The sequence below is a fragment of the Pistacia vera genome, unplaced genomic scaffold, assembly GCF_008641045.1.
Source record: "Pistacia vera cultivar Batoury unplaced genomic scaffold, PisVer_v2 Contig365, whole genome shotgun sequence".
NCBI classification, from domain to species: Eukaryota; Viridiplantae; Streptophyta; class Magnoliopsida; order Sapindales; family Anacardiaceae; genus Pistacia; species Pistacia vera.
This window is the reverse complement of record NW_022196185.1, coordinates 155,398-167,520: the sequence shown is the minus strand read 5'-3', so window position 1 is coordinate 167,520 and position 12,123 is coordinate 155,398. Positions and strand designations below refer to the sequence as shown.

The window sequence follows — 12,123 nt, the reverse complement described above, 5'->3', positions numbered from 1 at the left end:
AATACGCAAACCTGAATTTCTGGTTCAATTACCAGTTTAAAGAATATATAAAATTGATTAATCGGAACCGGTTTTCACTTTAAAATTAAAAAACTCTTAATCTTCAAATATATTTCTCTTTACTCTTCACCCTTTACGCATTTCTCCCTTCTTTTTTTTACACACAAACACAAATTTTAGAATTTAGTGTGTGATTCAAACCAAGTAAGGTGGGGAACATATTCATATGGAAGTTGAAAAAAAAAAAAAATTAAACAAAAATAAAAACTAAGTTAAAGGAAAAACTGGTTCAAAACAAGTTAACCGGTTTTTTGGTTAACCGAAAAATTGGTTTTCTTTTTAACTGGTTCGGTTTCGGTTAAGAAATTTTTCTGAACCAAAAAATCGGTTCAGTTCAGGAATCGAAAAACCGATTCAATTCAAAAAAATGGTTAACCAGTTATGAACACCCCTAGATATAAGTATTAAGTAATACTCTCCGATATTTTAAATTTTCTTTTGGATCCATAATCTTTCATAATATCATTACACCATTTTACTTAAATTATTTCTCCTGTTTCACTTTTTAGATTATTTTTCCCGTTACACTTTTCACCTTTCAACTTGTCCACTTTCTTTGTTGTACTCACAAAACATTACCTTTTGCTTTCCTTCTAGTCTCTCTTTCTCTTTCACTTGTCAATACTTGAAAGTTGAAACCCACTTTTCCTCTCAAGTTTTCATTTGCTGAACCCTCCAAGTGTCTGTAATATTTTTCATTTGCCAGACCTTTCTCTATCAAAATAGAAGAATTGTAGGTTTGTGTTTTCTCAACTTCTCCAAAAGCATTATGCTGTTAGTTATATATTGTTATTTATTAAGATGTTTTGGAGGAAATAAAAGTATTTGTATTGGAATGTAATTAGTTTCAAGTTAATTAACAATGTGTTTGGCAGGTTACGAGCATGGATAACCAAAGAAGGATTGATCTTCTGCGGAAGATACGCAAGGTAAAAATCAGAATTTTTGAGTTTTGGTTTCAACTCATTAATTTATTGTTCTTCATCTTACATATATATTTTATTTCAATGATAACAGGGTTTTGAGTTTCTGGTTAAACACCAGAAACCTGCGGTGGTGTTGGTTTTGTTTATGACTGAAGCAATATCCGTTGCGCTCGATCAGCTTGGAAAAAGTAAGTCCAATTGCCTTCTCGCTGCACTTCTCTTGTCGGCCTTTACTTTTCTCATTACTGTTTTTCCTCATATTGTAAAGGGAGGAACCAGTGCAAGAAAATCAAAGGCTGAGAGGGAGCTTCTTGTTGTTGAAATTGTCTTCTCTGTGGTCCAATTGATCGCTTCTTTGGCTCACTATATCATGACACTTTTGGGTGTCAAGTATAATTACAACTCATTGATTTTTCCATTAGCCTTTGCTACAATTGCCGTTGTCTTCCTGTTCCTAAAGAATGAAAGGGTTGCCGATTCCTCTCATGACCAAACACAAAATATTTCATCACAAGAAAGTTCACATTCTATAAATATTCCTTCATCAACTGATTTTGCACCGAGCAGTGATCCTAATCATGAGAATCAACTAGTAAACTTCAGATCCAGGTCTATGCAGCGTAATCAATCAAAGAACATCGTCGAGGTATGGATGTGAATTTTTTTTTTTTTTTTTTTTTTTTTTAATGTTGGCTTTGTTATTTTTTAGTTTAGATATATGTTATGCTTTAATTTTTTTGTCTTTATACCTAGAACCTAGAGCTGGGAATTGATCTTCAATAGCCAACAATTAAAATGAGATCAAATGAAGATTTTGTTAGCTGGGGGAAGATCTGCAGTTATGTGATAGATCAGAGAAGATTTCTGCATGAAGAATGTAGCAAGAACCAAGAAGGTATATTATAATGAGGACTTGGATCTACGCAATGTAAGACTTGATGTGGCCACATGCCACAATTATGCAGTTCAAGGTGGTTTAAAGAAGTTATTAACTATCTCTTTTTATCTTTGATTGAAGGTTAAAGACAGTTAATGGGAGTTACTTGGTCTCTAATCTAGTCATATATAAAGATATCATCTTCTCCATCAAAGAGATATCACAAAAAAAAAATATGAAAAAGGTTCTGGAGGCATAAGCTAGAAGACATCTCTCAAACACTCATTCACAAATCATTCACGTTTTAGCTTTCTACAACACTTGAACAATATGGTTGGAGGTAAGTGATTAAATTCCGCATTATATTACATATGTAATATTCCACACGCAATAGAAGTGAAGAAGGGTTAAAACTTAAGATATGGCTGCTTGCTTTTTTTTTTTTTTTCCAAGTTTATGATATGCAGTTGCTTCTGTAAAGTAATCCTATTAATTTCTCTCTGTTCTAACACTTGATGCCAGCTTGTGCAGGTTGCAACAGTTTGATAAGAGTACATATTATCTTTTTTCCAGGTTCATATGCTGGACAGTGGAGCTCGTGAGTCTATTGATTTGTCAAATTTTACCGGCTATGGAGATCTTTATAAGAAACTGGCAGAAATTTTTAACACAGAGGAAGAGCTCCTTGCATCGGGAAGTTTCTACATGGATGACTCATTAAACATCGAAGCGCTTGAAAAGAAGCCATGGGAGTAAGTACAATTATTGATGTTCTTGACATGGTGATAAGGTTTTGGATATTACGTTCTTGATGTTCTGAAATTTTAATTTTTTGATTGCAGTGACCTCTGCTTGGTTCCTAGTAAAATCATCATCGTCTACCAAAAACAAAAGCAGGAGTTCAACAATGAGGAGATTGTGAGAAATGAAGATCTCTCTCAAGAGTCTGGAGAATCTAGAGAAGAGTTCAATTCACAGAATATACTAAATGAAGAAGTTAGAGAATGTGAAGAGGATTTTGATTCACAGAATAGAGTAAACGAAGAAGGGTAAGATCAAACTTCCCTCATATATCATGCTTTTTATAGTTATATTCTGATTGTGTAATTGTGGAGTCAATAGGCTCCAACATTTTCTAAACTTAATGTAATCTTCTATGCATGTCTCTGTTTTCCAAAGCGAAATATATTTTTATGTCCCTTGCTTATTTTTGAGCATATTTGCAGCAAACACAAGCAGCTTTCGCTGAGTGTTCTCGCCACAGTGATTAGTTCGACCCTTCATCGTGCTTCAAAATTCTCTGAAATGTTTTGGCACGCTAGCTCTCCAGTTATCTCATGCATATCATAGTCAACACCAATGATCTTCTACTTGTGGAGTCGTCTTTGGATAGTATTATATATGGCACTTCTTGTGGAGGTCTTGCTTCTCATCATGTGGAGCTAGTGGCTCGAGAGATTGTTGATCCTCTTCACAGCAAAAGGCTTCGATGCACAGTTCAAATCCAACAGGAGATTTATAGGCTATAGCAACAAATGCTTCCATAATATCTACAAAGAAGGTAAACACAACGGTTTCATTTGTTATGTTACTACCAGTTTACCAAATAGTTTAAAATAGGGAGAACGATTCTCCCACCCAAGGTTTGGTGAAATGACACTTTCCCACCTGTCAAGTTTTAAAATGACACTTTTCCACCCTCCGTCAAGTTTCGTTAGGATTTTTCGTTCTGAAAAAGGGTAATACGGTCATTTCAATCCAGCCACAAAAATCAAAAATAAAAAATTGAAATTTCGATGAGTGTCGCCTGAATGGTTATTGGTCTTGCGATCAACACATCTCCACCCCTGCTCATCATAGATATACCATATCAGCTTCTTTTTCATCTTTTGTTTGACCTACTTTTTAATAAACTACAGCACCACTTTGACATGGGTATTTCCGCCCATCGACACCCACTCTCAACTCTCTAACCTTGTTGCAAAACCTTACAAAATTTCACCAAGGTATGTCTATGTCAACTTATATTTATCTACACTACACATATAGATTTTCCCTTTCCATTTCCTCTCTTTTAACAAGTGTGTTTACTTCAACTGTCGTTGCTTTTGTTTTTTGGGTTGGAAATGGTGGTGAAGATCTGAATTCATCAGAAGCTTAGTTGGGTCTTCAATATTCTTGTTGAATTTGGAGTTAAAGATGATGGGTAGTTTCAAATTTAGAGGAAATGCATTGTTAGGTTATATAAGACCATCTCCAACCTATTGCACCAATTTGGTGCAAAACACTATTTCATCTCCAACTCATAACACCAAATATTGCACCAAAAAGAATATTCCTTATAATATTCTTTAGAATATTCTTTTTTTTTTCTTTTATTGTAATAATCAACAATTAATCTATTTCACTTATTATTTTTATATATATTAATTAAATATTAGGAATAATATTTTTATTAAATAATAATTATTTTGAAAATTATACTAATTTAATAGAATTAAGCATTTATTTAATCAAATAAACATACAATTTAATATAGAAAAAAATTAATCTAATATAAATGATACCAAAAAAAAAAAAAAAAAAAAAAACAACAACAACACAATGGTAAAATTTCATATTGATAGTAATAATTTTCCAAATTAATATGTTCTTCCCATAAATGATCAATTAATGCATTTCGAAGAGATTTGTGGTTATTCAAAAAGATGTGTTGTCCATTCAAGCTTTGAGATTTATGGTTATTCAAAAAGATGTGTTGTCCATTCAAGCTTTGAGCTTTGTGGCTTATTCAAAAAGATGTGTTGTCTATTCAAGAAGAAAATCGACAGCTCGCTGCTATTTTCAATCAGGGCAACTACGCTAGGACACAAAATTATGAAATCCAAATGAAAAAATTGGCTTTGCCGAATATCGAGAAGATAACAAAATTTTATTCAGGATTTGAATTCTATAATCGATCCAAGCCTACGTGAGTTTTTCAAAAGAGCAATTAAGAATTATGCAAAAAAGAGCTCAACAACAGGTCAAGGATCTCAAAAAACTCAAGTCTTTTCAATATTTTGATGATCTTACTAGATCCGGAACTAATCTACCGGAATACTAAATTGTTATTTTAGTTTATGTTGTATTTTCTTTTAATTTTAGTGTTTTTAATTAGTGTTAATTTATTTTGAGTTATTGTAGTTTAATATTTGCATTGAATAAAATTCTATTTTTAATTTTTCATCATTTTTTAAATTATATCATTATTATAAATAATAATTAAATTAAATTAAATACAAATACTCAAATTTGGTGTAAAATTTAATACTCAAATTAACTTAACAAAATTTAAAAAAAAAAAACAAAAAAACCAAAATTAAAAAAATATATATTTGCTACAGTGCTGCACCAATTTGGTGCAGCACTGTAGCACTACGCCAAAAGGCATAGTGTTTGGCGTGGGTTGGAGTACCAACCCACGCCAATTTGGTGTTTTTTGCGCCATTTTGACGTGGGTGGAGATGCCCTAAGGACTACATAGGAAAAAAAAATATCTACTGTTATTTGTAGTAACTGTTCGATGACCCAACTTTGCAAGCTGATGAATTTAGAAACTTTTTGGAGTTTATATTGCTTAAATTATGCATTAAGATGTTGTATCGTTGTATACATTGTTGATTTCACTTCTAATGGTCTCGTTTCTATCTTTATATATTGATATAAGATGATTGAGGTAGTTTTCAATCAATTTTGTTGTCATTAAATTGTGGTAGATGCTCATTGGATTTTCATTTTTGTTTAGCTTGTGTTTTCATGGTATCGAATCTGCTTGAAAAGGTCCTTTTAGATAAGCTTTCTTAATTATGTTTACATTTGCTTGATATTTCAAAATATATGTCAGACAAATAGTTGATGGGTGGGATACTTCCAAAATGAACAAGTTATCGACAGTCGTCTTTTGGATCTAGTTTGCGTTTATGGTGTCATCACAATTATCCACCGCCACCATATGCTCAACCAAGCCAAGATTATGTGTCACAACAACATTATATGCCTCCTCAAAATGACTATGGTTGGGCCCTGAGTCAAAAAGGAAATTGGAGAGAAAATATTCAAAGATAAATGATGATTACAATAGCCTTGAGCATGTTAGATAGTATTCTTTGTTTCTTAGTATATCTAAATTTGTATTTGCTGGATATGAACAATATAGGCTATTTCCATTCTAAGTGCACATAATACTCATTCTGGGAATGTGTTCTAAGGATTCATTTCATTATGGATGATTTTTTACTCTGTAATGCCATTTCTGACTCTAAAGTTATTGACATGAAAAGTCCATTTCACATTTTTTTCCCTTATGTTGTAAAATTGAGGATCTCCATTTGTTATTACTGTTATAATAATCTGTAAGCTTCTTGATGGCATGTATTTAGGAACTGAGATTGCTTTGGAATCTTAGTTGTTGTTAGTGATGTAACAATCAGCAAAGAGTTAGTAGAGCTCTTATTATTGCTATAAGTAAGTATAATTATGATTTGACTCTTATTTGTAAATCAGTAGTTGGTTTCTTTCAGTGGTCAGGCATTAATCTGGCATGTTGTGGTGATGAGTGGTTTTTACATTGTTTTAGAGAGTTAGACTGGTCATTTGAAAATAGTTTGGATACTGGATTTGGTGCTGGGTTGAACATTTGGCTGACACTCAAATAAATGTTCACTACAGCAGGTCGCAATTATGATTTATTATAAGTGGTATTGTTTGTTGCAGCCTTATTTTTTTTATTGCTAAACGTAAAAAAAATTCTAAATCAACATTTCAATTGATTAACTCAAGGTAAAAATAGATAACTTTAATAAAGACTCATTAGTTGGTTAGGACTCATATGGAAGAGTGTATTTCGGTGTTCTGAGAAGTGGGTAGTCTGCAGCCATCAAGAAATTAGATTCCAGTAAGCAACCAGACCTGGATTTACATGCTCAGGTTTGGCTTATTACTATGCATTATCTTCAGTTCTTCTATAGCGTTGCACATGTTTGGCTTATTATTCAATGGTTGTTACATCATGATGGTTTAAGAAAATTGTGATCATGTTTTTATGAGTATTAATTTTATAGTTGTCTTTGATGGTCCACGGTCAAAGATCAAAAATTCTGAGAAATCATCGTCAGGCGCTACAAGCGTGGTGACACACACTCCACAAAAAAAGCGGTTAATTGACGCAGATATTTGTGAGAGGTTTAGCTTTCCAGAAGGCTTAAGATTAACTTCAGCTAGTCAAACACTCTGGGAGGATCTGGAAACCCAAATTAGGATCGCAATGGCGACAGGACAAGGGGAAGTACAGCTGCAGAGGTGTTTAGAAAAGCTAGCAAGAAGGTTAGCTTGGCTGGAAGCTGACAAACTGTTTTATGAGGATGAGGAGTTCAAGGGAATTGCTTTACTCTACGAAGCAGGAATTCAAAAACTTGAGGTAATGAGAAAATGTCATTCGTTTGACATGTCGACACTCAAACTCGAGAATTTGAATGAATTAATAGTGAAATTGGGAAAAACTGACTTGACGGATGTGGTTCAAGGGTTAGCAGTTTATCCTAATGGAGTTATGGAATTGTTCTTTCCATGGAAAATCTTTAAAAAAGGTTTCTGTAGAGATCTTTTGACTAAAGGATGGATCGATACAATGCAAATTGACGTACAGGAAGCGATGGTGGATCCGAATATGCCAGATGCGGTTAAGCAAACGCTCTGTGTATTGAATCGGAAAGTTGACACTTTCACTTGCATGATTACTTCTTCATTGCAAAAGAGCTATGATGTTCAACCTGTACAGATATGGGAATTTCTTGTAGGAGAACCATGGTACCGAATTATGTTCGATAATGAGGTAAAATTGGGTTCTTATGCATTAGAAAAAATTCAAAAGAAAGAAGAGGAAGATTGGACCAGGTTGCATATTACAAAATTGCTACTGGTTAAATATAAACTGGAGGAGCTTGTGAAAGCAAATGCTACTGTCCAAATCCAACATGGGATAGTGGTAGTTATACCAGACAAGTATGCATTGATCCAAGATACTCTTTTTCAACATAATCAGGCCCAGTTGAGAACACTACTAGAAGGGTTTGATTTAACCCATCTACCGAAGCAGGCCTTAATGAAAGGAACTATTGATCTTCTAAGGTTGGTCTTAGCCCACGACCAGGAAGCCCAAGAAGATGCGACTCTAAAAGATTTTATTGATCTTATAGACGTGGATAACTTCAAGGATTGATAAAAATCTGGAGGATGGAGATTTGGACAACCGGAAACGTCCAACACGTAATACGCTGACGTGTATCCAACAGGCGAAAATAATACGTGGACTGTCAAGATTTTGCCGACAAAATTTAAAGCAGCATTTTTAAAGGCAATCTTGAATATTGTGTCATATGTAATAAGTAACATTTGTAAAATGTAATAAGTTATTTTGTTTTAAACATGGGAGACATGTGGATCCCATGACATTTTCTTTATTTTCTTTTAGTTACATGTGTATGTCTATTAGGCTAAAAGTCAAATCACATGTTTTGTGATTGACATTGTGAGTTGTAAATTTTATCTTATCTAATTCTCTATATAAAGAGAAGCTTTGTAAGAATGTATTGATCGATTTCGATTGTTCGTAATCAGTCAGGAATTTACTTTAAGGATAGACTCTAAATATTTAAAAACCTTTATGAAACTGTCTTTAAAGAATGACAAAGCTAGACTAATCAGATGGTAGATTTGGTTTGCAAATTATAGAATCAAATTTGAATATATTTCTGGTAAATCTAACTTTGTTGCTGACTTTTTGTCCAGACATTTTGCAGAAGCTTTGCAGGATAATATCATTCACACCCACATAATATTTGTAATATCCAGTCTTACAAATATTATTACAATTAATTACTAAACCTAGTTAATTAATTGGAGAGAAAATTTATAGATTCAGTTTAATTGATTAATTCATACCTGGATATCGATCGTCTTGAATAAATCTTTTTTTCTTGTCTCGAGTATACAATTAAAGGTAAACAAGAGATCGAGAGAATATTTCAAAACTGAAAATATTATTAACTTTCTCTCATTACAAATGTGCAAAGCTTCTCTTTATATAGAGAAGTTCGGATTTCAAAATTTTTGAATCCGTAGATAAGATAAAATTTACAATTCACAATGTCAATCACAAAACATGTGATTTGACTTTTAGCCTAATAGACATACACATGTAACTAAAAGAAAATAAAGAAAATGTCATGGGGTCCACATGTCTCCTATGTTTAAAACAAAATAACGTATTACATTTTACACATGTTACTTATTACATATGACACAATATTCAAGATTGCCTTTAAATATGCTGCGTTAAATTTTGTCGGCAAAATCTTGACGGTCCATGTATTATTTCCGCCTGTTGGATATACGTCAGCGTATTACGTGTTGGATGTTTCCGGTTGTCCAAATCTCCATCCTCCAAATTTTTATCAATCCTTAAGATCAATAAAATCTTTTAGAGTCGCATCTTCTTGGGCTTCCTGGTCGTGGGCTAAGACCAACCTTAGAAGATCAATAGTTCCTTCCATTAAGGCCTGCTTCGGTAGATGGGCTAAATCGAACCCTTCTAGTAGCGTTCTCAACTGGGCCTGATTATGTTGAAAAAGAGTATCTTAGATCAATGCATACCTGTCTGGTATAACTACCACTATCCCATGTTGGATATGGACAGTAGCATTTGCTTTCACAAGCTCCTCTAGTTTAGATTTAACCAGTAGCAATTTTGCAACATGCAACCTGGTCCAATCTTCCTCTTCTTTCTTTTGAGTTTCTTCTAGTGCATAAGAACCCAGTTTTACCTTATTATCGAGCATAATTTGGTACCATGGTTCTCGTACAAGAAATTCTCATATCTGTATAGGTTGAACATCATAGCTCTCTTGCAATGAGGAAGTAATCATGCAAGTGAAAATGTCAACTTTCCGATTCAATACACAGAGTGTTTGCTTAACCGTATCTGGCATATTCGGATCCATCATCGCTTCTTGTACGTCAATTTGCATTGTATCGATCCATCCTTTAGTCAAAAGATCTCTACAGAAACCTTTTCTAAAGATTTTCCATGGAACGAACAATTCCATAGCTCCATTAGGATAAACTGCTAACCCTTGAACCACATCCGTCAAGTCAGTTTTTCCCAATTTCACTATTAATTCATTCAAATTCTCGAGTTTGAGTGTCGACATGTCAAACGAATGACATTTTCTCATTACCTTAAGTTTTTGAATTCCTGCTTCGTAGAGTAAAGTAGTTCCCTTGAACTCCTCATCCTCATAAAATAGTTTGTCAGCTTCCAGCCAAGCTAACCTTCTTGCTAGCTTTTCTAAACACCTCTGCAGCTATACTTCCCCTTGTCTTGTCGCCATTGTGATCCTAATTTGGGTTTCCAGATCCTCCCAGAGTGTTTGACTAGCTGAAGTTAATCTGAAGCCTTCTGGAAAGCTAAACCTCTCACGAATATCTGTGTCAATTAACCGCTTTTTTTGTGGAGTGTGTGTCACCACGCTGGTAGCGCCTGACGATGATTCCTCGGAATTTTTGATCTTTGACCGTGGACTATTAGCCCGTTCATGTCCTTCCTGTTTACAAGACCAGCAAACTATTGCCTTTTTCTGAGTCGTTTCCTTCTGAAGAGTAACCCTCTTTTCAGAAGTATTTCCCTTCGTAGAAGTTTCACCCTTCAATCTTTGAAATTTTGGGTTTCTTCTATCCGAAGTATCAAAATCATAGTCATGATTCTTTCCTTCAACCTGCTTAGAAGAAGAAGCCACCTGCTTATCTACAATTTTCTCCTCTTTAGCAGTAACCTTTGAAGTAGAAGTAACCTTCAAAGGGCAGTTCCTTCTCAAGTGTCCCCGTTGCTTACACTTGGAACATGAGAAGTGATTTCCAGTTTCCTTCTTGTCTGCCATTATCCTGCAAAGCTTCTGCAAAATGTCTGGACAAAAAGTCAGTAACAAGGTTAGATTTACCAGAAATATATTCAAATTTGATTCTATAATTTGCAAACCAAATCTGCCATCTGATTAGTCTAGCTTTGTTATCCTTTAAAGACAGTTTCATAAAGGTTTTTAAATATTTAGAGTCTGTCCTTAAAGTAAATTCCTGACTGATTACGAACAATCAAAATCGGTCAATACATTCTTTCGCTGCTAAAACTTCCTTCCCATGGACAGGATAGTTTATTTCAGCAGGAGAGAATTTTCCTGACGCATATCGAACAATCCGTTCAATATTATCAATACCTTTAGCCTTAAGCACACCTCCCCAATACAAATGAGATGCATCACTTGCTATAATGAGTTTATCCTCATCTTCCGGAAGTTTTAAAGGTTTTAATTGCTTTGTTAAGGCTTTGGTCCGCTTAACACAATTAGTGTCTTCAAGTGTCCAATCCCAGGGCACTTTATCACTAACTTTAAGCGTCAAGCCATTAATTACATTAGGGAGATTAGGAACATATTCGCGCATGTAATTGGCTAATCCAAGAAATTGCTGTAACATGTGCTTATCTTCCAGCACATCTGGAAATTCCAGCAACTTCTTTGAGATATGTTCTTGGAGTTGAATACCTCATTCACCTATCTCAACGCTTAAGAACTTCACCTTGTTCTTAAACCATTCTACCTTTCTTTCAGATAGAATCATTCCATTATCAAGAAACCTTTTGTTCACCAGTCTAAGATGATTTACATGTTCTTCCTTGGTCTTACTGAAAACCAGAACATCATCAATATAGACTACACAAAAGTTAGATAAATCTCCAAAGACTTTATCCATTTTTCTCTAGAATATTGATGGTGCCTGCTTAAGTCCAAAAGGAAAAACCATCCATTCAAACAATCCTTTCGGATAGGTGAAAGCCGTCAAAGGAATGCTTGACTCCTCCATTCTGATTTGCCAGAATCCTAACTTTAAATCAAATTTGGAGAAGATTTTTCCAAATCTAGCTTTATTCAAACAAGCTGATTTGTTTGGTATCTTATAAGCATCGTCAATGGTTTTTTCATTTAACTGCCTATAATCGATAACCATCCGCGCTTTACCTCTTAACTGCTCAGTTCTATTCATGACCATGAATGCTGGCGAAGAGTGTGGACTTTTACTGGCGCGTATCAATTGCTTTTCCAGCAATTCCGGTATTTGCTTACTGAATTCCTCCTCTGCATTTGGAGTATAAGGATAGGATTTGGTCAC

General features: G+C 34.2%; 1 protein-coding gene and 1 long non-coding RNA gene across 4 annotated transcripts; both read left to right on the top strand.

Moving 5' to 3' along the window:
* Nucleotides 1-1,075: 1,075 nt before the first annotated feature.
* Nucleotides 1,076-2,567, top strand: LOC116140219. Of its 3 annotated transcripts, none has more exons than XR_004129576.1 (4): nt 1,076-1,174; nt 1,255-1,632; nt 1,740-1,881; nt 2,437-2,567. It is a non-coding gene; the product is annotated as an uncharacterized LOC116140219 (long non-coding RNA). The 3 variants fall into 3 exon arrangements; XR_004129575.1 differs by having other exon boundaries at nt 2,395-2,567; XR_004129574.1 differs by having other exon boundaries at nt 2,386-2,567.
* Nucleotide 2,568: 1 nt separating this feature from the next.
* On the top strand, nt 2,569-3,327 carry LOC116140190. The gene is made up of 3 exons (XM_031425821.1): nt 2,569-2,615; nt 2,706-2,912; nt 3,090-3,327. The coding sequence occupies exons 1-3, from the start codon at nt 2,569-2,571 to the stop codon at nt 3,211-3,213; spliced, it is 378 nt and encodes a 125-aa protein (XP_031281681.1). The 3' UTR covers nt 3,214-3,327.
* Nucleotides 3,328-12,123: the final 8,796 nt, after the last annotated feature.

What these genes read in the sequence shown, in the direction of transcription:
- LOC116140190 (XM_031425821.1), top strand. Translation starts at nt 2,569, where the DNA reads ATGGATGACTCATTAAACATCGAAGCGCTTGAAAAGAAGCCATGGGA. An exon ending in CTTGAAAAGAAGCCATGGGA is followed by an intron (nt 2,616 to 2,705) that starts GTAAGTACAATT and finishes TTTTGATTGCAG; the next exon opens with TGACCTCTGCTTGGTTCCTA. An exon ending in AATAGAGTAAACGAAGAAGG is followed by an intron (nt 2,913 to 3,089) that starts GTAAGATCAAAC and finishes GCATATTTGCAG; the next exon opens with CAAACACAAGCAGCTTTCGC.